Raw genomic sequence first — 25030 nt, forward strand, 5'->3', positions numbered from 1 at the left:
CATCATCTTCCTCTTATATACAATTACAACCATACCCAAATAGTAGTATATGTCTGTATCAATAATAACTTTATCGCACAACAATTGTATAAGCTTAAGGTACAAATTATGGAATCTACTGGTACATTTCTACAGTTCCATAAGACTTATCTATCTAATACACGAGTATGAATATGGGATGAGCTTTCACAATCATTGGAGGAATTGCTTTAACGCACAATATATTGCAGATCTACGATGTACGAATTATGTTCTCTTCGTTGATGAATTGTGATTAACTACCTGTGTAAAATCGATACGAATATTAAATTTGGAAGAACGAAAACAACCGCTCCAGATCGCACCGAAATGAGGATTTGAAAACGGTGACATTTTTCGTCATATGCGACGAAATATTAGGTGATCCATATCTTATGAATGAATATTGCGATGAAATTTGAACTTTAATCTTAAGTGATTCTTATTGGTGTAGCTCTATTCTACATTCCAGACACGTATGTCTTTTATTCAGTAACTGTGGGTCTTTTCTGGTCTCAAAATTGATGATGATTGCCCCTAAATGGCAATTTTAATTCTCTCACGGCTATTTGGGATAAGTTATGGTGTCTTTAAACATGTACGTGACTGTTCTGCTAATCAGGCGAACACTTTGGTGACCTACTTAGTCTTGTTACTCTATGAGGATAGCACTACAGTCTCGCACGACATGGAAAAGGATGGGATGTATCATGATGGCATAGCATATTCAACGGTCATGCAATGTTCATTGATACAAATTATGATAATATCATCTATAAAACGATGATCAGAATTTCGGAAGCCATGACAATATTGAACAAACATGTAGCGATCCAAGGCGAGTTAAAAAAAAACCCACCCTTTGTCGACTTTTGCAGAAAGAACAGTTTATTAAGGAGTACTAAGTATATTTAGAGAAACACTGGCTGGCCGTTTAATCAACTATGACTGAAGTTCCCCTGGTGCGAGGTTTTAGTGTCTACATGTTCGTCACGGACGCTGATCTCACGTCTGGACACACGGAACCTCTTTCTAGTCAGACAGCAATGACTGTCACGCCAGTGAATCAAAATCTGGCGGAGATGGGTATGAAATTAGAGATTAGTCGCGCCATTGGGACGACCTAGTTCAAAGGCACCTCCCGGGTGGCTGGCGGCGTCTCATTATCTGTCTTCTTGACGCCATTCTATCTTGTCCCGTCTAAAACCACATGGCAACAGTTCATATATTTAAACAGTACGTCAATGTCTTACGTGCATCGTTGGCTTTCAAGCATTTCCTATAGGAGGGGAGGGAAAAGTTTTACTGTATCACTATTGTAGTCGAGTAGATATCGTTCAAACATGCAAAAAGTAATCTCCAAGCAGATGTTGGAGGGGAAAATTGTAACATTTTCTGACCGATCGGTTTGTCTGGCATTCCTCTAAAGCTAAACCCCAAAAGAGCTAGAAAGGTCGTCGCGGACAGAAAATGTGCGGTTTTCTATCCAAAGATCTACTTGGAGATAATGTCAAAACAAAAATAGCAATGATGACTCGTTCTAGACCCTTCCTCTCCCCCTCCAACGAAAGGTTATTGGAACAGCCCTATCTTCTGATGTTTTTCACAGCAGTTTATAACACTGCATGCAACAAGGTTGTTATCGGAGCGGAGCAGGACTGACAAAATGGCGGACTGTGCAGGAAGGCGAAGTTGAGTAGGAAACAAAAAGAAGCACTCGTTAAACGCAAACCGTACTGTGAAGAAAAGATGTAAGCATATATAGATGTAACAGTCATCAATGTTTTTTTTCGCATCGGTATTTGTATGGTGGTTACTCATCCATGTATACCAACCCGGGTATTAAATCGGGCACAGACACAAATAACAATAGGTCAAACTTCTGCCAGACACGATAATGATGTTTGGTTGAGTATTCAACGTACTTGAGAGGAAAAACTCGTCCTACAGGGTCAAATCGGACGTGAGCCTGGGGTGTGTCTATCAACTGGGGCACGGAGATGTTGGTTTACTTTGAACAGGTCGTGCGCAGAGTCAAAACACACAGTACAAAAAATATGACGTTTATTCAACAACACGGCGTTGATTCGACAAGATGCACCGCATTCCACGGTAGCATAGTACAATAAAGCATAAGAACAAACTGTCAAACAATTTGCAGCTTGCGCAGAGAGATTTACTTAAAAGGTCACATACTTGTCATCACTCAAGAAAAACAGAGCAGAAATTAGAGTAAGGTTTACTTTACCGTAAGTTCAAGTATATTTGAGGTCCCTGGGCGCGTGTGTTTGTGACATTTCCCACTCAAGGCGGTCGTTTCTCTTTGCTTCTAGTATTTATACACACGAAGGCTCAGTGACCCGTAAGAAAAGCCGCCATGTTTCGTGTGGTGGGATCGTGCTGTTTCTGATCAAAATTCTTGGCATGGTGGATCCATTCCTCACAACGGTAAAGCACTCTCTTTTAGGGGTGCACTTTAGGGGCGGTTCAGTGTAGATCTGGGCTCTTTTTGGTGAAATGACAATTTTGGGTGAAAAAAGTTTTATAAAGTTTTGAAAATATTGATAAACACAAGTATGCAATAAAGATAAAGTCAAAACTTTGTCAGAAGACCTTTTTTTAACTTAAGACATCGCGCGATACGTTTACACAGGTGCCCCTTTCAGAACATACTATAGGTGTTATATAGTTACGTGCAGTGTGATAGATGGGCTTTTTACCGAACACTGATGTCGTAGTAAACACTATCCCGATCTCCGGGCGAACATGTCACTGGAAAAGCAGCGCCACTGCCAGATGTCCCGCGTTTTAATTAGTTTGATCCTTTAGCTGTGGCACAGGTTCGCAACCCTGCCAAATCAACCATCCACACAAACGACACTGTCTGAAACATGTCAAGCCCAGTCTTTATTGTGCAAGGAAGGTCGTTCGCCCCGTCTTGGAGGCGCCATGATGGATTTCAAGATAGCGGACACACACCAATCTCGTGTGGATTTTAAAGATGGCGGACGCTAGCTAGTCTTGTTGCACGTTGGTAATCTGCTAACCAGGGTTCAAAAATAAGAAATAAGTCTTTGGGAAGGTTCTTTTTTTGCTGTAGAAGGTCTGAAATAATCTCAATACTAGTCAGTAGATAGGGAATAGACGAACAAAAATGTCTGGTATACGAATAACCGATCCACGGAAACGCCCCTTCCCTACTGATGAGTGATGTGGATTTGCGCCAGTGATGACACAGTATTTTCGCAAAAACAGAAGTTAACATAAACAAGGAAATAGTTCTTTCCTTAACGATTTTCCCATCTGGTGAACAGTTCTAAGCACAATTTATTGGTTTCAGAAAAGTTGTTGCGCGTACACAGTGCATCTTAAGTAGGGGATTCGAATAAGCAGTCACAAGAGTCGTGGTTTATTTGCAAACGTTGATCTAGTGTTTAGTTCCGACATCGGTGTGCATCAGAAACTATATCTTCCGGAAAATGACTTATCCAGAAAAACCGTGAAGCAAAGGCGAAGCCAGCAGTCACAGCAAAATACTATGCACTTAGTACACGGAGTATCTTATAAGTACAAATGTACAAAAGTTTTTCTAGATTTGTATGACAGTAAGAAGAAATATGAAGAATTTACTTGCTACATCCTACTTATTTTTCTTCCTTCGTAGTAGCGCAGTTGACTTACTGAGTTAGACACAGGAGCCAACATATAAAAGGTGACAAACTGTGCCCCTGACGACTTGGCGTAGTTCCCAACTCTACGACTAAATACTTCTATCGCTTTTCATGGCCAGATTCCAAAAACGTAATAGCTAAAGTGTCGTCTGAGACGGTCTCCTTTCACAACTTGTAGAAAGGCATTACGTGGAAATCAATCAATGACCCATAAATGATGTAACGTTATAATATTCGCCTGGCCAAATCAGAAATCAGGGCGCCTAGACTTTTACATGGTTGGAGGCTATCTTTTGTCTTTGAGGTCTCTAACTCGCCTGTTGTTGCCTCAAAGCGGTGTCGTAACATCTTTGGAAATAACATCTTACATGTATATCTTTATTATACTACAGTGGCGTTTTAGAGCTACTTGTGTATATAATAAAACCTGTTAAATTTCCCTCTCGCTTGAATCGTACTTTTCTCGTCAGGTCAATTGTGTACAACTTGTGCAGCGTGGAATGTAAACAAGAGGATTTGATACGTTAGTAACGAGTCGGGATAAAACACTGCTGATCTAGATGACGCGTGTGGGAGATGTTGTTTTTGCAGTTTTTGGTGAAGTTTCTACTTCGTGTAGTTTTGTTCTTAGCTTGTTCTGCGTTTCTTTTTAGGGGAGGGGGATTTCATGTACACTTTCCCAGTTACACTTTTTCGTCGTGCATGCCATGTACGACGGCACTTCAATGGTCATTCCTAGTTCGTGAAAGGCAGATCTTGGTGAGAATGCCTCCTACTGAACAACGAAGTCACGCTAAAATCTCACTACTCTTGTTTGTTGGAAAGCCAGGATTTGACAAGAAACTGCCCGGACGTCTCCGCCCAATTCCCACAAACATCCCGTGATTCAACTTGATGACTCGAGCAGATCTGCTGGGGAGGGGTGGTGTGGGGTGAAGACGGGAGGGACGCCACGGGTTGGGTGACCTGTCCGGAATGTCTCGTAACGTCACAACAAACTACAGGACGGATCCCACCTGTACTCCGGAAAAAACAGACTCTTCTTTAAAGCTTTGTTGAAGTTCATGTGACGCGTTGAATTGTTATTCTATTGTCTCAGCATACGCAGTTTTGACGCGACATGATGTCATCATGCCCGCTTAGTGCGTCTGCAGACACAGTGTTTTCAGGACCATAAGTCACGAACAATCAGTGATAGGAAATATCATATCTACAACAAACATGTGGGTCCTTTCACTGTGTATTTATGAATCGAGAAACTTTCTTTGCTGAAATCGATATGATTCATAGCACTATACAGGCATTACAGTGACAATTCAATAAGAGAATCTTACGTTCTACATGTAGTTCTGTTAGATTACAGTTATGATGACTCAAGTCAAGAGGCAGGAGATAAGAACTTCATCATCATAGAACTTTTTGGAAGTGACTTTCTTTTTTAGGTAGAATGTGAGAAATAGAACGTCGGGTTGGGGTAGCTACAGAGCAACTGTTACATTTGCCAACCTTTTTCTCGAAAGTGGAGTTTGGACCAAGACGTATGTGACGCCAGGGTGGAAAGTCCCAGTCAGGGAATGAATGTTGACTAGAATGAATAGTAGCACTTCGACACACAGTGTATATTATAACGTCACTAGGATGAACGTATACCCAATTCCTGGTCATGCTTCTGCTGCAATTCTCTTAATGCCCCGGTTTTATTTGTCTTAATGGGCGTGTTCAGTTGAACAGGCGACATGATCGAAGTAGACGTGACTGCCATTTTAAACATCCTGCCATGATATTTAGTCTGTCAGGATGTATTACCAGTATTCCAAACACGGCAAGAGGGTGCTACAGGTAGAATGAAAGTAGCACGACATTTACGACATCCCAACCAGATGCGAATGTTGAAAATGGCGTCTCTTGACGGTGTAATTTTTGTCGATTGTAGAATGGTCATATCCAACCAGCATTAACATATTGACCACGGAATGACCCAGGTTTCGATCAGGGAGGAACATGATATCATAGATTTAGCAGAAAAAAAGGTCAAAAATCGAATCGGTAGAGAAGGCTCACCCCTATTTTGATCCAAGTGCAGCGACCTGTAATAATGACACTGACAATACAATAGCCCGTAGGTGTGTCTCTCAGGCTGGCGGGTCGAGCAAGCGTATTAGACACTTTATCTTGTATGTGTTCAATGAAACGTGCAAGTGATTCTAGCTGCGAACAGGGCATTATTGATCGATGAACGTGACAGGTCAGGTTATTCTTATAGCAGTCCTGGCGGCGTCTGTCAGAATTTTAATTGCATTCCTCTGGTTTGCCTTGCACTAGGATTACACGAGGGTTTACTTTATCTGCAGTTGAAAAAAATATGTTGTATATTAATCTGGCCCTGTGAATGGTTTGTTGACAGTTGAAGGCCATATATTTCTTGATAGAAGGAAATGATGCGGAATGACCCGTATCCTGTCGAATAGATCAAGATATTTTGTTCCGAGGAGGGGGGGGGGGTATCGCACGTTCATCAGCGGAAGAGATCATATCTGTCAGCGCTGTAGGGTGGGAATATTTCCCGGGGTGGGGTGGGGCACGCCGCGTAGGAAAACTGGCAGCTAGAGGCCAAAATGTTTTGTTTGGCACCAGCCGTGAGAGGAAATCTGTCATTAAACCCGCTATAGCCATCGCTGAAGTCAAGTCGCCTGTACACGGCCACACCCCCACGTTACCATTTCAGTTAGAACAGACATCTACTGTCTCATGTATGTGTCATGCATGGCCTAAAAACAAAAGTGCACCCTCGTTTCTCTTCTGGCAGGCTGATATATATGTTGGTGGACGTTGAGCTATTTCCAGCTAGCTGAGTTTATATCTGAAATAGCAAATCAATAATAGACTATCACCAAGAGAATTGATTATATAGAGTGAAGTGTATCATAAAGATTGGTGGACGCCAACCCATTTAATTCCATGGAGTCACATCTGGACTTCAAGTAATGATTGGCCCTCAGTCCAACCGGGGCTGCACCAATGCCGTTCTCTCAGACAATACCATAAATACGTCGCCGATAGCCATGATGAAAAATTCAATACCACCGCTCACGTGGGACACTTAGAGAGAGGAAGAATCGTCATTTATCAGCCTTGGGGGACGCACGAGTGACAGCTATTTAGGACGATCGGTCATTCGTAGAAATTGTAACGCAAATGAGCAGCGGCAAAAGACGAAGGCTATTGATCGTAGAATACTTTTTACCAGCTACGGTTTGAGATGAAGCGCAGATGGTGGACTGAATATTTTAGAATGAACTGGGCCCGAGGGGATATTCGTCTCGTGCAGTCATACCTGGCAAGTTGAATGACAGTGTTGCCACCTTGCGACCACCACCTGTATCTGTACTTGCACTTCTTGATTGCTGTATGCAAACGTCCTGCTTAATCCTCTTGTTGTATACTAATAAGCTGATAGAACTGACGGCTGAAAGAAAAATAAGGATACAATTTGTTAGTATTTCATATTTTACTGTCAACATCTTTATGGAGGAGATTAGGCCTGATGTTACTAGATTGCTCCACTTTGGTAGATAGTATCAATGATGAAAGTGATCGGCAAAAATGTCATAATATCGTAAATAAGATTAACTATGCTAGCCAGGCCCTAGATTACTTGTATTTATTTTGGTATTTAAATACTTTGGTCTACCTATGATAACTCCCTTCACTGTTGGCGACTGGTCTATAATTCTTGCACTCTGGGATCATTCCACAAGACGGCGCACTTGACTGTGGCAATCTACAACTATCTTTCAACAGGTTGTCGTTCAAAGTAACTTTGCTAGTTATCGATGTTTTCTATAAGGATATTATAGGTATGACTTGGTACTGAGCTTCTGTAATCCTTTGTGGTATCTGATGTTGTATTTTCTTCACATCTTACAGGAACAGATACTGGTGCCATTAAGCTTTATGGGACGCCGGGTGTGGAGATCTCGGCGGTGCACCGCGCCGTGCTGCCCGTCAAAAAGCTGCTCTTCCTCCCGGGACAGGGTCGCCTACTCAGTCTACTAGGCGACAACACAATACATCTATGGGAGGTGAGCTGGCTTAACGTTTCATTGTTGTCAACCACACGTACCCAACGTTCATTGTTCGTGCGCAATCCCAAAATGTTTTCTCTTCATCTAAGCATTTTGAAAAGGTTTTCATAAATCGTTATTTCATGGCTTAAGTTTAAAATTTTAAGCCAGCAGCAGTAGATTTTGACCAAATCTTCGGTCTTCTTCAGGCCGTGATGACCCATGTATTGTAACACATGATCCTGCTAAAACATTTACGTCTGTCATGACACCACAGAATACTGATACTTTGATATGTTTCTTCCAGATCAATCCACGAGACGAACTCCGGTCCATGCTGGAGGAAGTGAACGTGTTTGTTCCAAATGACAAGATCGGCCGCATCTCGGCATGCTGTCTCCTCTCCTCCGGCAAGTTCCTGCTGCTGGGTACCGAGGGAGGTAACGTGCATCTGATGGACGCCGTCAATTTCGTGCTTTCCGACCGGGTCATCTCCCAGGAAACCGCCATGCAGAATGTGCCCGACGACTACAAGGTCGATCCCGGCGCCGTGGTCGCCTTGGCACCCCACCCCATCACCCGCAGCAAGGTGCTGATTGGCTACTCCAGAGGTCTTATGGTCACGTGGGACGAAGAACAGGACGGGACGTCGGAAACGATAGTTGGCAGCGAGCAGCTTGAATCCGTAGAGTGGTACAGAAATGGCGACAAGGTCATCAGTTCACACACAAATGGCACCTACTACATTTGGAGCCTCTCCGATACCTCCGCCCCAGAGCAAGGCCCGCAAACACCATTCGGCCCCCCACCCTGCAGAGCGATCAGCAAAATAAGCGCCAAAACAACTAAAGACGAGAACTTTTTCTTGTTCACCGGAGGACTTCCACGCGACCAAGACGATCGAGCTACACTTGTCGTGATGAAGGGTAGAGATAGTCAGGTTCTCGAATTCCCATCCCGCATAGCAGATTTTCTTACAATCACAGACGCCACAGCAGATTCAGAGCACGACAATCCACACACCCTTATGGTCCTTACAGAGGAAGAAGTTGTAGCTGTTGATTTGGAGACTGACGGGTGGCCTGTGTTCGAGCAGCCATATCTGAATAGCCCTCACTCTTCCAACGTCACATGCGTGCAGCACTACACAGACGTGTCGCAAGAACTGTGGAACAACCTCAAGGAGGCAGGGCAAAAGCAGAGAGCAGGACGTTTCTCTCAACGAGACTGGCCAATAGACGGAGGTGAGTTGCTCAGTGATGACCCTGATCCCATGCCCAGGGATCTGCTGGTCACGGGCCACGAAGACGGATCTGTCAAGTTCTGGGACGTGTCGTCGGTGTCCATGCGAGCGATCTACCGCTGCAGCACCGCGGAAGTATTCGTGACCGGTCGAGAGCAGCAAGGGCAGCCCCTATCTCCGAACAGCCAAGTTTTTGACAACAGGCTAAAGGACATTACGTACGTTGATGCCGACACCCTTGAAAGTGGAAAGAGCGAGGAGGAAGGTTCACAGACACCGGGGTCCCAAAAGACGCCCCAGGAGGGCCGCATGATATTCAAGTACACCGTCGAGGGAGAGACCAAAGAAGGCGTACCACCAATCCGTAAGGTAGGTCTCTTCGACCCATTCAGCGACGACCCGCGACTGGCCGTTCAGCATATCGAACTGTGCCCGTCTACCGGTATCATGGCCGTGGGCGGTGCGTCCGGACAGGTCGTAATCATGGAGATGAGCCCTGTCGGTGAGGGGCAAAGTCAGGAGTTGGTCGCCTCAGCAGTCGACATAACTAGCGGCGTGGAAGGATATCAATGGAAGGGCAGTGGAAAATTGACCGCAAGGAATGATATTATAGCCTTCCCTGGCTTTCAGAGTAGGCAGCTGATTCAGTGCAACCCCGCTGCCCCCACAACGGCTCTAGCCTTGGAACCGAAGCTCGGCCTTGTCGCTGTTGGCACCATGCAAGGACTGGCACTATTTGATTACAGACAGAAGAGAGTGGTCAGCACCAGATGTACCATGACCCCCGAGGAAATAGTTGGTTCTCTGGAACCGAGGAGTCAGCAGAGGAAGTCCCTGCGTGACTCCCTCCGCCGATCCATCCGCAAATTCGGTAAAGGGTCGAAGCGCACCCCGTCGGCAGAAGACAGTACCGACACAGTCAATGATGATGCAGAGTTCAAAGCCGTCCGAGCGAGTCAACTGGCTGGCAGCACTATAAAATGTTTCGAATTCAGTCCCATTGGCCTTAATGGAGACGAGGGTGGATCCGCAACGCTCTTTGTCGGCACCAACTCGGGAAAGATCCTGTCGTACGACGTGAAGGTGCCGCAGGGAGATGATATGAAGAGAATGGAAGAGGAAGTGACGGCAGAGTACACCACCAAAGAAGTGCAGCTGCAACATGGTGCCCCGGTTATTCATCTGGCCCTCCTGGACGCCTCTGGACAGGTCATCACATTTGCTTCGGACGACGACTTGAAGGGCAAAGAAGGGCAACAACTTCTTGTTGTTTCCGAAGAAAAATTGAAGACAATCGCCCTACCAACCATGAAGACACAACAGAAGTACTGGCTCTCCCTCCAAGACGGCTGCCTGGTCCGCCGAGTCTCCCACATGAGCATGCCCGCCACAGAAGTCACGGAAGCCGAGAACTACGTCACCTGTATGACATCTGATGGTGAAGTCTGCGCTTTCCTAACGCCAGCCCTGAAGCAGGTCGCAGAGTTTGAAGTGACAACCAAGGAGAATGTCATTGGTACTAAGCAATGTGCCTTGACCAGCAAAGGCGAATGTAAGTTGATTCCATTATTTTGGGTGTTAAATTTGTTTTGATTGTTGTTTTGCACTGAAATGATATACTTGTACCCGAAGAATGCCTTAGGAAAACATTTGCTCTTTTAATCATTAATATGGTTTCCACTGGACAAAGAAAATATATTTTTGTGTTACATAGGTTTCTATTTCCTGTCTCCGTCTGAGATGCAACGGTGTGCCATCACGCCAAAGTACGTCATGGAGCCAAAATGCACCTTCCGCATTCCCGAGGGAGACCGTCCGCCTCGGACAACAACATGGAAACCAGACGACATCGAGCTTCCCGTTGTAGGCTCTCCAATAGGTATGGTGAAAGGCGCTGTCGAATCTGTCGGGGATAAGGTTAAAGGTGCAACAGGGAAAGTAGAAGAAGGAGCAAAAGATGCTAAGAGTAAAGTAGCTGATACAGCTAAGAGTGTCGAGGAGAAGGTGGAGGAAAGTGCAAAGCAGGCGAAGGAAAAGACAGAAGAGAAAGCTAAAGAAGTTAAGGAAGGCGTAGAAAATGCGGCCGAAGCTGCAAAGGAGAAGGCAGAGCATGCTGCAGAGGCTGCAAAAGAAAAGGCAGAAGACATGGCTAAGGCTGGCAAAGAAAAGGCAGAGCAAGCAGTTGAAGCTGTAGAGCAGAAGGTAGAGCATGCTGCGAAAGATGTAACTGAAGCAGCTATGGGGGCTAAAGAGAGCTTAGCGGCAAAGCTGAAGGGCGCTGAAGCTAAAGCTGACGATGTAGCTAAAGATGCAGAGGGGGTGGCAGATGAAGCAGCTGCAAAAGTAGAAAAATCTGTAGAAAGCGCAGAAGCCGTTGCTGAGGGTGCCAAGTCCGAAGTAGAAGGCACTGTTAATGATGCTTTGGAAGAAGCTAATGATACTGCTAAAGCTGTAGAAGACGCAGCGGAAGCAGCAAGAGAAGATGCAGAGGCAAAAGTTGAGGGTGCAGTAGCCAGTACCGAAGCGGTTGCTAAAGATGCTGTCGATAAGGTGGAGGGAACTGTAAAAGAAGTAGAAGACGAGGCAGAGGCAGCAGTAGAAAGTGCTGCAGTGGCAGTAGAGAATACTGAAGAAAAGTTGGAAGAATCCTCCAAGGAAGCTCAGGCTAGTGTGCAGGAAGCGGTAGAAAACGCACAGGCTCAGGTGGACGGTGTGGTGGATGGTGCAGATAGCGCAGTCGGAGCAGTGACCACCAAAGTGGAGACCTTGGTGCAGGATGGGGACACCGTGGTGCAAAAAACCGTCACGGTGACCCAGCATACCGTGCACGAGGTGGTGGATGGTGTATCAGGTAGGAATGGGGACCTCAGGTTTGGGCTTCCTATAACAAAATCGATTTTGGCTGTACCCAAAAACATTTTGGGTAAAATGTTTTCTAAACATTTTTTGCAATTACTAACCACATTTCGGAAGGTTTCAAACCTGCGGTCACATCCTTACAGGCTTGGAATGTTTTGTAGCGTTTATGAATTCACTAGTCGACTATTTTGTGTGCCTCTGAAGCGTGCCAAGGAAATGTGCTGAGGCATGTATATTATTTTGTCCCCAACCACAGGCCGCTACGAGGTGGATCTTGACGGATCTGGAATGGAAGTCGACGGCGAAGCTCTTGAGGTTAGTACGCCAAAGGGTAGGTTTTCAAGCAAAGTTCGGGGGATCGACGCAAGCCCAAACCTTGGCAGATGGAAATTTGGAGGAAGGGAAAAAGACATAAGAGGAGAAGTTGCACTACCCGAAGCAGAGCACATAATAGGTGCTCGTCGTGAACTCTACATCGAAGAAGCTGATCTTGAGATGGAAGCTCCAGACGCGAAGAAGGGGCGGTTTAATGGTTTTAAAGGACCAAAGTTTGGATTTGGACGACGGTCATACGACGTCCATGGAGCCGAAATGGAGTTAAAAGGACCAGATGGATCCTTCAGTGGGCCAGATATCGAAATGCCAGAGGTTGAGGGGTATGACATCAACTTGGAAAGTCGCGACGTCAAAGGAGGCTTCAGGTTGAAGGGCCCTAATTTTGGCAAGCCGGACATTGATGTTAAAGAACCAAAGTTCAAAGGACCCGGCTGGAAGATGCCTTCCTTCGGCGGAAAGGCTGACGTAGACCTTCCAGACGCAGAAATCGAAGGACCAATCGTGAAATTAGAAGGACCCGATGTCAACATGAAAGGGCCTAATGTCGACGTTGAGGGTCCAGACGTGAAGGGTGGATTCAAATTGAAAGGCCCAAAGTTTGGCAAACCCGATTTTGACATCAAAGGACCGAATTGGAAGATGCCTTCGTTCGGCGGAAAGGCAGACGTAGATCTTCCAGAGGCAGAAATCGAAGGACCAAATGTGAAACTAGAAGGACCCGATGTCGATCTGGAGGGTCCTGATGTAGATCTGGAGGGTCCTGACGTAGATCTGGAGGGTCCAGATGTGAAAGGAGGATTCAAGTTCAAAGGACCGAAGTTTGGCAAACCAAAGTTCAAAGGACCCGGCTGGAAGATGCCATCGTTCGGAGGAAAGGGAGACGTAGATCTTCCAGACGCAGAAATCGAAGGACCCAACGTGAAACTAGAAGGACCTGATGTCGATCTGGAGGGTCCTGATGTAGATCTGAAGGGTCCTGACGTAGATCTGGAGGGCCCAGATGTGAAAGGAGGATTCAAGTTCAAAGGACCGAAGTTTGGCAAACCAAAGTTTAAGATGCCCAAGTTCGGTGGAAAGGCAGACGTCGATCTTCCTGAGGCAGAACTTGAGGGTCCTGACGTCAACCTGGAGGCACCAGATGTTGACGTAGAGGGTCCCGACGTCAAGGGAGGCTTCAAGTTCAAGGGTCCTAAATTCGGCAAACCAGACATTGATATAAAGGGACCAAAGTTCAAAGGACCCGGCTGGAAGATGCCATCCTTCGGAGGAAAGGCAGACGTAGACCTTCCAGACGCAGAAGTCGAGGGACCAGACGTGAAACTAGAAGGACCCGATGTTGACTTGGAAGGGCCTGATGTCGATGTTGAGGGCCCAGACGTGAAGGGTGGATTCAAATTGAAAGGCCCGAAGTTTGGTAAACCCGATTTTGACATCAAAGGACCGAATTGGAAGATGCCTTCGTTCGGAGGAAAGGCAGATGTCGATCTTCCCGAGGCAGAAATCGAAGGTCCAAACGTGAAACTAGAAGGGCCAGATGTCGATGTTGAAGGGCCTGATGTTGAAGGTGGAATGAAGTTTAAAGGTCCAAACTTCGGCAAACCTGACTTCGATATCAAATTCAAAGGACCTGGCTGGAAGATGCCTTCTTTCGGCGGAAAGGCAAACGTAGATCTTCCAGACGCAGAAGTCGAAGGACCAAACATGAAACTGGAAGGACCCGATGTCGACTTGGAAGGGCCTGATGTCGATGTGGAGGGCCAAGACGTGAAGGGTGGATTCAAATTGAAAGGCCCGAAGTTTGGCAAACCTGATTTTGACATTAAAGGACCGAATTGGAAGATGCCTTCCTTCGGTGGGAAGGCAGACGTCGATCTTCCCGAGGCAGAACTTGAGGGTCCTGACGTCAATCTGGAGGCACCAAATGTTGACGTAGAGGGTCCCGACGTCAAGGGAGGCTTCAAGTTCAAGGGCCCTAAATTCGGCAAACCAGACATTGATATCAAAGGACCAAAGTTCAAAGGACCCGGCTGGAAGACGCCATCGTTCGGAGGAAAGGCAGACATAGATCTTCCAGAAGCAGAGGTCGAAGGACCTGTTATGAAGGTAGAAGGACCGGATGTAGACTTGGAAGCGCCTAATGTCGATGTTGAGGGCCTAGACGTGAAGGGTGGATTCAAATTGAAAGGTCCGAAGTTTGGCAAACCTGATTTTGACATCAAAGGACCGAATTGGAAGATGCCTTCTTTCGGCGGAAAGGCTGACGTAGATCTTCCAGAGGCAGAAATCGAAGGACCAAACGTGAAACTAGAAGGACCCGATGTCGATCTGGAGGGTCCTGATGTAAATCTGGAGGGTCCTGACGTAGATCTGGAGGGCCCAGATGTAAAAGGAGGATTCAAGTTCAAAGGACCGAAGTTTGGCAAACCAAAATTCAAAGGACCCGGCTGGAAGATGCCTTCCTTCGGAGGAAAGGGAGACGTAGATCCTCCAGAAGCAGAGGTCGAAGGACCGAACGTGAAACTAGAAGGACCCGATGTCGATTTGGAAGGGCCTGATGTAGATGTTGAGGGCCCAGACGTGAAGGGTGGATTCAAACTGAAAGGTCCGAAGTTTGGCAAACCTGATTTTGACATCAAAGGACCGAATTGGAAGATGCCTTCTTTTGGAGGCAAGGCAGACGTCGATCTTCCTGAGGCAGAACTGGAGGGTCCTGACGTCAACCTGGAGGCACCAGATTTGGACGTAGAGGGTCCCGACGCCAAGGGAGGCTTCAAGTTCAAGGGCCCTAAATTCGGCAAACCGGACTTTGATATCAAAGGACCAAAGTTCAAAGGACCCGGCTGGAAGATGCCATCGTTCGGAGGAAAGGCAGGCGTAGATCTTCCAGAAACAGAGGTCGAAGGACCAGACGTGAAACTAGAAGGACCCGATGTCGACTTGGAAGGGCCTGATGTCGATGTAGAGGGCCCAGACGTGAAGGGTGGATTCAAATTGAAAGGCCCGAAGTTTGGTAAACCCGATTTTGACATAAAAGGACCGAATTGGAAGATGCCTTCGTTCGGAGGAAAGGCAGACGTAGATCTTCCAGAGGCAGAAATCGAAGGACCAAACGTGAAACTAGAAGGACCCGATGTCTATCTGGAGGGTGCTGATGTAGATCTTGAGGGTCCTGACGTAGATATGGAGGGCCCAGATGTGAAAGGAGGATTCAAGTTCAAAGGACCGAAGTTCGGCAAACCAAAGTTCAAAGGACCCGGCTGGAAGATGCCATCGTTCGGAGGAAAGGGAGACGTAGATCTTCCAGACGCAGAAATCGAAGGACCAAACCTGAAATTAGAAGGACCCGATGTCGATCTGGAGGGTCCTGATGTAGATCTGGAGGGTCCTGACGTAGATCTGGAGGGTCCAGATGTGAAAGGAGGATTCAAGTTCAAAGGACCGAAGTTTGGCAAACCAAAGTTCAAAGGACCCGGCTGGAAGATGCCATCGTTCGGAGGAAAGGCAGACGTAGATCTTCCAGAGGCAGAAATCGAAGGACCAGACGTGAAACTAGAAGGACCCGATGTCGACTTGGAAGGGCCTGATGTCGATGTAGAGGGCCCAGACGTGAAGGGTGGATTCAAATTGAAAAGCCCGAAGTTTGGCAAACCTGATTTTGACATCAAAGGACCGAATTGGAAGATGCCTTCATTCGGAGGAAAGGCAGACGTAGATCTTCCACAGGCAGAAATCGAAGGACCAAACGTGAAACTGGAAGGACCCGATGTTGATTTGGAGGGTCCTGACGTAGATCTTGAGGGTCCTGACGTAGATCTGGAGGGTCCAGATGTGAAAGGAGGATTCAAGTTCAAAGGACCGAAGTTCGGCAAACCAAAGTTCAAAGGACCCGGCTGGAAGATGCCATCGTTCGGAGGAAAGGGAGACGTAGATCTTCCAGACGCAGAAATCGAAGGACCAAACGTGAAACTAGAAGGACCCGATGTTGATTTGGAGGGTCCTGATGTAGATCTTGAGGGTCCTGACGTAGATCTTGAGGGTCCTGACGTAGATCTGGAGGGCCCAGATGTGAAAGGAGGATTCAAGTTCAAAGGTCCGAAGTTTGGCAAACCAAAGTTTAAGATGCCCAAGTTCGGTGGAAAGGCAGACGTCGATCTTCCTGAGGCAGAACTTGAGGGTCCTGACGTCAACCTGGAGGCACCAGATGTTGACGTAGAGGGTCCCGGCGTGAAGGGAGGCTTAAAGTTTAAGGGCCCTAACTTCGGCAAACCAGACATTGATATCAAGGGACCAAAGTTCAAAGGACCTGACTGGAAGATGCCTTCGTTCGGAGGAAAGGCAGACGTAGACCTTCCAGACGCAGATGTCGAGGGACCAGACGTGAATCTAGAAGGACCCGATGTTGACTTGGAAGGGCCAGATGTCGATGTAGAAGGCCCGGATGTGAAAGGCGGATTCAAATTCAAGGGCCCTAAATTCGGGAAGCCAGACCTTGACATCAAAGGGCCGAAATTCAAAGGACCCGGCTGGAAGATGCCATCGTTTGGAGGAAAGGCAGACGTAGATCTTCCCGAGGCAGAGCTTGAAGGGCCCGATGTCAAATTAGAAGGGCCCGATGTTGACTTGGAAGGACCAGATATGAATTTAGAAAGTCCCGATGCAAAGGGAGGATTTAAATGGAAAGGTCCAAAATTCGGCAAGCCTGACTTCCACATGAAGAAGCCGACATTCAAGTCTCCGTCATTTCGATGGAAAGCAAAGAAAATGAAGACGCCTTCCGTTGAGATTGATGCTCCGTCAGCAGAAATAGGAGCCTTGAATCTGGAAACGCCGGGCCTCGATATCAATGCACCTAAAGTCAGCGGTGAGGTACCCGACGTCGACCTGGAAAGCCCTGGATTTAAGGGTAAATCTATGACTCTAGGATCCCCAGACCTAGATCTGGAAGGACCAAAGCTGAAATCGCCCTCCTGGTTTGACAGAATGAAGGCAAGGTTCCGCGGTTCAGGGCGATTCTCTGGACCAGATTTCAATGCTCCGGAAGCAAAATTCAGGACACCTTCAGCAAACATGGAGGGACCCGATGTGAAACTCGACTCACCAGATATCGAAGGTCCAGATCTTGACATCGATGCTCCGGACCTGGATGTGAAAGGACCAGACTTTGACCTGAAGGGCCCCAAAGTGAAAGGACCGAAATTCAGATTTGGAAAGCCGAAATTCAAATCACCAGACTTTAACCTGAAGGGACCCAATCTGAAAGGACCTACTTTTGGTGGCCGTCTTTCTGGTGAATTTGAAGCACCCAATGTTGGAGGCGATGTCGACTTAGGCATAGCAGAAGCAGAGGTTTTGGCACCAGACGCAGAAATTCCAGACTGGGACGTAAACGTAGAAGGACCAGAGGTTGAAGGCGGTCTTTCAGGAAAATTCAAGTCTCCAAAACTTAAAGGCCCAGACTTTGATGTGGACGGACCGGACATTGATGGGAAGTTCAAAGGTCCAAAGTTCCACATGCCGCACTTAAAAATGCCAAAGTTCAAGTCTCCAAAGTTTGGTGGGAAGGCAAACATCGACATTCCTGAAGGAGACGTGGAAGGCCCCGATGTCAATCTTGACGTTGATGCTCCTGATGTAGACATTGAAGGGCCGGAAGTCAAAGGCAGAAAATGGAAGGGGCCAAAATTCAAGGGTCCAGATATTCATATGCCTTCAATGAAGATGCCCAAGTTTGGAGGAAAAGCTGACATAGACCTACCAGAGGGTAAAATTGAGGGGCCTGATGTTGATATTGACGGGCCAAACGTCAGTCTAGAAGGCCCGGACGTTGATGTGGACCTTGAGGGACCCGACGTGAAAGGTGGAAAATTCAAAATGCCCAAAATCAAGGGTCCGGATTTCAGCATGCCGTCAATAGGAATGCCGAAATTTGGAGGAAAGGGAGACATTGACCTGCCGGAAGGCGAACTTAAAGGACCCAGCGTTGATACAGAGGGACCAGATGTCAATGTCGAAGGCCCGAACGTTGACGTAGACCTTGAGGGTCCAGACGTTAAAGGCGGAAAATTCAAAATGCCCCAAATCAAAGGCCCAGTCATCAGCATGCCGTCAATGAAGATGCCCAAGTTCGGAATGAAAGGTGATGTTGACCTTCCAGAGGGTGAATTCAAGGGACCCAGTGTCGATGTCGAGGGACCAGATGTCAATGTTGAACGTCCGGACGTTGACGTAGACCTCGAGGGACCTGATGTCAAAGGCGGGAAATTCAAAATGCCCAAAATCAAGGGTCCAGATTTCAACATGCCGTCAATAGGAATGCCGAAATTTGGAGGAAAAGCAGACATTGACTTGCCAGAGGGCGAACTTAAAGGACCCAGCGTTGATATAGAGGGACCAGATGTCAATATCGAAAGCCCGGACGTTGACGTAGACCTTGAGGGACCTGATGTAAAAGGCGGAAAATTCAAAATGCCCAAAATCAAGGGTCCGGATTTCAGCATGCCGTCAATAGGAATGCCGAAATTTGGAGGAAAGGGAGACATTGACCTGCCGGAAGGCGAACTTATAGGACCTAGCGTTGATATAGAAGGACCAGATGTAAATGTCGAAGGCCCGGACGTAGACGTAGACCTTGAGGGTCCAGACGTGAAAGGCGGAAAATTCAAAATGCCCAAAATCAAAGGCCCAGACATCAGCATGCCGTCAATGAAAATGCCGAAATTCGGGATGAAAGGTGACGTTGACCTGCCAGAAGGTGAAGTAAGAGGTCCTGATGTCGATTTCGAAGGACCCGACGTCAATATTAAGGGGCCAGACGTTGACCTTGAAGGTCCGGATGTTGACCTTGAAGGACCTGATGTCAAAGGCGGGAAATTCAAAATGCCAAAAATCAAGGGCCCAGATTTCAGCATGCCGTCAATGAGGATGCCGAAATTTGGAGGAAAAGGCGAGGTTGACCTCCCGGAAGGAGAGCTGGAAGGGCCTGCCATCGGAGTGAGTGGGCCTGATGTTGATGTGCACGGTCCTGAAATGAAAGGAAAAATAAAAGGTCCAAAAATCAAGGGTCCAGGCTTTCACCTACCCCATATGAAAATGCCGTCATTCAGAAAACCGAAGTTTGGTGCCGATGTTGATCTGCCCGAGGCCGAGGTAAGAGGTCCCGATGTAAATCTGGAAGGACCGGATGTGGATATCCAAGGTCCTGACGTAGATCTTCATGGCCATGACGTGGACGTGGAAGGCCCCGACATGTCCGGCAAAATCAAAGGCCCCAAAATCAAGGGTCCAGGCTTTCACTTGCCCCACATGAAGATGCCGTCCTGGAGAAAGCCCAAACTAGGAGGCAAGGGAAAGATAGACGTGCCAGATGTAGAAGGTCCTGATGTGGATTGGGAGCTCCAGGGACCTGACATGGATGTGGAAAAGCCAGATATCGATGTTAATGTTGGCTCGCCCGATGTTGATATCGAAGGCCCGGAAATGAAAGGAAAATTCAAAGGACCAAACATGAAGGGACCTAACTTTCACATGCCTAGCTGGAAAATGCCGAAGTTTAAGTCTCCAAAGTTTGGAGGAAAGGCGGACATCGACTTGCCCGAGGGAGAGTTGGAAGGGCCGGACATCAACGTGAAAGGCCCTGATGTAGACATTGACGCGCCTGACGTAGACATCGAAGGTCCTGAAATGAAAGGCGGAAAGTTCCACCTGCCCAAATTCAAGGGACCAGATGTCAGCATGCCTTCAATGAAAATGCCCAAATTCGGTGGAAAGGCTGACATCGACCTCCCAGAGGGTGAAGTGAGAGGCCCCAACGTGGACCTAGAAGGCCCAGATGTCAATGTGGAAGGACCAGACGTAGATCTTGACCTTGAGGGACCAGACGTCAAGGGTGGAAAGTTCAAGATGCCGTCAATCAAAGGACCAGACATCAACCTGCCGTCCATGAAGATGCCCAAATTTGGAATGAAAGGCGGAAAAGCTGATCTTGACTTACCTGAAGGAGAGGTACACGGACCGTCCGTAGATCTGGATGGACCTGATATTGACGTTAATGCGCCAGACGTGGACGTCGAAGGCCCAGACGTAAAAGGCGGAAAATTCAGAATGCCCAAAATCAAGGGTCCGGATTTCAGCATGCCGTCAATAGGGATGCCGAAATTTGGAGGAAAGGCAGACATTGACCTGCCGGAAGGAGAGGTCAGAGGACCCAGTGTTGATATAGAGGGACCAGATGTCAATGTTGAAGGTCCGGGCGTAGACGTAGACCTTGAGGGTCCAGACGTTAAAGGCGGAAAATTCAAAATGCCCCAAATCAAAGGCCCAGACATCAGCATGCCGTCAATGAAGATGCCCAAGTTCGGAATGAAAGGTGATGTTGACCTTCCAGAGGGTGAATTCAAGGGACCCAGCGTCGATGTCGAGGGACCAGATGTCAATGTTGAGGGTCCGGACGTTGACGTAGATCTTGAGGGACCCGACGTTAAAGGCGGAAAATTCAAAATGCCCAAAATCAAGGGTCCGGACTTCAGCATGCCGTCAATAGGCATGCCGAAATTCGGGATGAAAGGTGACGTTGACTTGCCAGAAGGTGAAGTCAGAGGTCCTGATGTCGATCTCGAAGGACCCGACGTCAATATTAAGGGACCAGACGTTGACCTGGACGCTCCGGACGTTGACATAAAAGGCGGCAAATTCAAAGGACCCAAATTCAAGGGCCCTAATTTCAGCATGCCGTCTATAGGAATGCCGAAATTTGGGATGAAAGGTGACGTTGACCTGCCAGAAGGTGAAGTTAGAGGTCCAGATGTCGATCTCGAAGGACCCGACGTCAAAATCAAGGGATCCAACGTTGACCTTGAAGGTCCGGATGTTGACCTTGAAGGACCTGATGTCAAAGGCGGGAAATTCAAAATGCCAAAAATCAAGGGCCCAGATTTCAGCATGCCGTCAATGAGGATGCCGAAATTTGGAGGAAAAGGCGAGGTTGACCTCCCGGAAGGAGAGTTGGAAGGGCCTGACATCGGAATGAGTGGGCCTGATGTTGATGTGCACGGTCCTGAAATGAAAGGAAAAATAAAAGGTCCAAAAATCAAGGGTCCAGGCTTTCACCTACCCCATATGAAAATGCCGTCATTCAGAAAACCGAAGTTTGGCGCCGATGTTGATCTGCCCGAGGCCGAGGTCAGAGGTCCCGATGTAAATCTGGAAGGACCGGATGTGGATATCCAAGGTCCTGACGTAGATCTTCATGGCCCTGACGTGGACGTGGAAGGCCCCGACATGTCCGGCAAAATCAAAGGCCCCAAAATCAAGGGTCCAGGCTTTCACTTGCCCCACATGAAGATGCCGTCCTGGAGAAAGCCCAAACTCGGAGGCAAGGGAAAGATAGACGTACCAGATGTAGAAGGTCCTGATGTGGATTGGGAGCTCCAGGGACCTGACATGGATGTGGAAAAGCCAGATATCGATGTTAATGTTGGCTCGCCCGATGTTGATATCGAAGGCCCGGAAATGAAAGGAAAATTCAAAGGACCAAACATGAAGGGACCTAACTTTCACATGCCTAGCTGGAAAATGCCGAAGTTTAAGTCTCCAAAGTTTGGAGGAAAGGCGGACATCGACTTGCCCGAGGGAGAGTTGGAAGGGCCGGACATCAACGTGAAAGGCCCTGATGTAGACATTGACGCGCCTGACGTAGACATCGAAGGTCCTGAAATGAAAGGCGGAAAGTTCCACCTGCCCAAATTCAAGGGACCAGATGTCAGCATGCCTTCAATGAAAATGCCCAAATTCGGTGGAAAGGCTGACATCGACCTCCCAGAGGGTGAAGTGAGAGGCCCCAACGTGGACCTAGAAGGCCCAGATGTCAATGTGGAAGGACCAGACGTAGATCTTGACCTTGAGGGACCAGACGTCAAGGGTGGAAAGTTCAAGATGCCGTCAATCAAAGGACCAGACATCAACCTGCCGTCCATGAAGATGCCCAAATTTGGAATGAAAGGCGGAAAAGCTGATCTTGACTTACCTGAAGGAGAGGTACACGGACCGTCCGTAGATCTGGATGGACCTGATATTGACGTTAATGCGCCAGACGTGGACGTCGAAGGCCCAGACGTAAAAGGCGGAAAATTCAGAATGCCCAAAATCAAGGGTCCGGATTTCAGCATGCCGTCAATAGGGATGCCGAAATTTGGAGGAAAGGCAGACATTGACCTGCCGGAAGGAGAGGTCAGAGGACCCAACATTGATGTCGATGTAGAAGGCCCGGATGTTGACGTTGATGTCAACGCCCCTGATGTCGATATAGACGGGCCTGAAATGAAAGGAGGAAGATTCAAAATGCCACATCTGAAGGGACCTGATATTCACATGCCTTCCATAAAGATGGCAAAGTTCGGAGGGAAAGCAGACGTTGATCTGCCAGAAGGAGAAATCGAAGGCCCCGATGTAGATATCCAGGGCCCTGATGTCGATCTTGAGGGACCTGATGTTGATATCAACGGACCCGAGGTTAAAGGCGGAAAATTCAAAATGCCGAAGTTTAAGGGTCCCCATTTCGATATGCCGTCGATGAAGATGCCTTCTTTCAGCAGGAAAGCTGACGTCGATCTCCCGGAGGGTCACGTCGAGGGTCCTGATGTCGATGTAGATTTGAAGGCAAAGGGTCCAGACGTGGACCTAGACGTGGAGGGTCCAGACGTGAAAGGCGGGAAGTTCAAAGGACCCGACTTCCATATCGGGAAACCTAATATAAAGATGCCTTCCTTCAAGAAACCCCGCTTCGGTGGAAAGGCCGATGTTGATCTGCCGGAAGGGGAATTGGAAGGACCAAAAGTTGACGTTGACACAAGCCTTGAAGGACCTGACGTTGATATTGACAGTCCTGAGTTCAAAGGGAAAATGTCAAGCCCCAAGTTCAAAGGACCCAGCTTTGATATGCCGTCTATGAAAATGCCATCCTTCGGCTGGAAACACAAAGGGCCAAAAGCCGACATAGATCTTCCAGAAGCAGAGGTGCAAAGGCCAGAGTTTGACATGGAAGGACCAGATGTAAACTTGAAGGGTCCAGACTTTGATGCAAATCTTGAAGGCCCGCACGTCGATATTGAAGGGCCAGAGGTGAAGGGAAAACTTAAATCTCCGAAATTCAAAGGACCTGGATTCCACATGCCACACGTAAAGTTTCCTTCCTTGGGAAGAAAAGCAAGGCCGCCTTCAGGAGAGATAGATGTAGACGCCGATGCCCCGAAAGTCAGTGTAGAAGGCCCAGACGTTGACGTGGAAGGTCCAGAGGTAAAGGGGAAAGTAAAATCTCCCAAATTCAAAGGTCCTGACTTCCACATGCCACACGTTAAGTTTCCTTCTCTGGGAAGAAAAGCAAGGCCTCCTTCGGGGGAGATAAATGTAGATGTCGATGCCCCGAATGTCAGTGTAGAAGGCCCAGACGTCGATGTGGAAGGTCCAGAAGTAAAAGGAAAGACGAAATCTCCCAAATTCAAAGGACCTGACTTCCACATGCCACACATAAAATTTCCTTCTTTGGGAAGAAAAGCAAGGCCTCCATCAGGGGACATTGATCTAGACGTCGAAGGTCCGGATGCTAGAGTTGAAGGGCCTGACGTCACGGGTCCAGAAGCTAAAGGCGGGCTATCAGGGAAGTTCACGGGACCAAAGTTTAAAGGCCCGAAGTTCGGCTTTGGAGCTAAGGGCCACGATCTCGACGCGAACATAGACCTTCCTGAAGGAGAAGTTAGAGGTCCCAGTGCGGATCTAGAAGGCCCAGACGTCGACATCAAGGGACCGCAAACGGAAGGGTCTTGGAAATTCAAAGGACCTGATTTCAACTTCAAAAAACCAAAGTTCGGTTTCGGTGCCAAGTCGCCTGAGCTGAACGGTGAGGGTGACTTGCCAGAGGCACACGTGAAAGGTCCCGACGTAAATATCAACGGAACCGGTGACATGGAAGGACCGCATGTCAAGGGTGGAATTTCCGGTAGATTTGACGCGCCAAAATTCAAAGGACCTTCATTCGGATTTGGCGCGAAAAGACCAAAGGGAGACCTGGAATCGCCAGACGCGGAAATTTCGAGCCCAGATGCCCCGCATGTAGACGTCGAAGGGCCGAAAGGTGGCTTAAACATCCAGCGTTTTAGATTCGGGGCGAAAAAGCCTTCGACGGACGCCGACGTAGACATAGCTGTAGGGGAGGTTCATGCTCCCGACGCGGATATAAGTTCACCAGACTGGAGAACAGACGCTGACGCGCCTGAGATAAAGGGTAGAGCCTCGGGACGTTTCGGGAAAGTTAAGGGATTCAAAGGACCAAAGTTTGGAGGACTTAAAGTTAGTGGAAAGGGAGGGGATGTAGATACAGATGTAGACTATCCAGAGGGCTCATCACCCAATGCGGACTTTGAGGGGTCGGATGTAAGAGTTAGAGGGCCGAAGGTTAAGGGTGGCTTTTCTTACAGAATACGAACCCTTAAGGACGAGTTGAAAGATGCAGCACAGGCAGTTAAGGAAGGTCTAACAGGCGCGACAGACGAGATCAAAGGTGGAGTGAGAACGGAAGGGAAGTATGGTGGTACATTAAACCTAGAAAGCCCTGAAGGCGATGCCTCCGCCGCCAGGCCTCTTGCCATACCCGATGTCAGCGGGGAAGGGTCTGTCAAGACTTACAGAAGACCGGAGGCATCTCTGTCTACGCCCGACGCCAGCGCCGAGGGAGCAGCTGAGGGCTACAGCACCAGTGTGACGATCAAGAGCAGCCCGTCTATCAAGAGCAGCCCGTCCAGATTCAGATCGTCCAAGCACCTCACCGTGGGAGGACAGGTTGGTCTTAG

At 47.8% G+C, this 25030-nt stretch overlaps 2 protein-coding genes across 6 annotated transcripts in view; both read left to right on the forward strand.

Annotated features, from left to right (window-relative positions):
• Positions 1–12270, forward strand: part of LOC136448900 (lethal(2) giant larvae protein homolog 1-like) — a 27068-nt gene extending 14798 nt beyond the window's left edge. The window contains exons 3-7 of the mRNA XM_066448642.1: positions 7617–7771; positions 8061–10548; positions 10711–11847; positions 12112–12186; positions 12239–12270. Coding sequence (XP_066304739.1) covers positions 7617–7771; positions 8061–10548; positions 10711–11847; positions 12112–12186; positions 12239–12270 — 3887 coding nt within the window. The remainder of the gene's footprint in view (positions 1–7616; positions 7772–8060; positions 10549–10710; positions 11848–12111; positions 12187–12238) is intronic.
• The window catches only part of LOC136444735 (neuroblast differentiation-associated protein AHNAK-like), a 17714-nt gene continuing 4860 nt past the window's right edge, over positions 12177–25030 (forward strand). For 4 of the 5 annotated variants that reach the window (XM_066442452.1, XM_066442444.1, XM_066442468.1 and 1 more), the window contains exon 1: positions 12177–25019. In XM_066442452.1, the coding sequence (XP_066298549.1) occupies positions 12351–25019 (12669 nt within the window). In that variant the 5' untranslated portion in view covers positions 12177–12350. The remainder of the gene's footprint in view (positions 25020–25030) is intronic. The other variant, XM_066442479.1, reaches the window with a different exon arrangement.

Source organism: Branchiostoma lanceolatum, chromosome 1, assembly GCF_035083965.1.
Source record: "Branchiostoma lanceolatum isolate klBraLanc5 chromosome 1, klBraLanc5.hap2, whole genome shotgun sequence".
Lineage (NCBI taxonomy): Eukaryota > Metazoa > Chordata > Leptocardii > Amphioxiformes > Branchiostomatidae > Branchiostoma > Branchiostoma lanceolatum.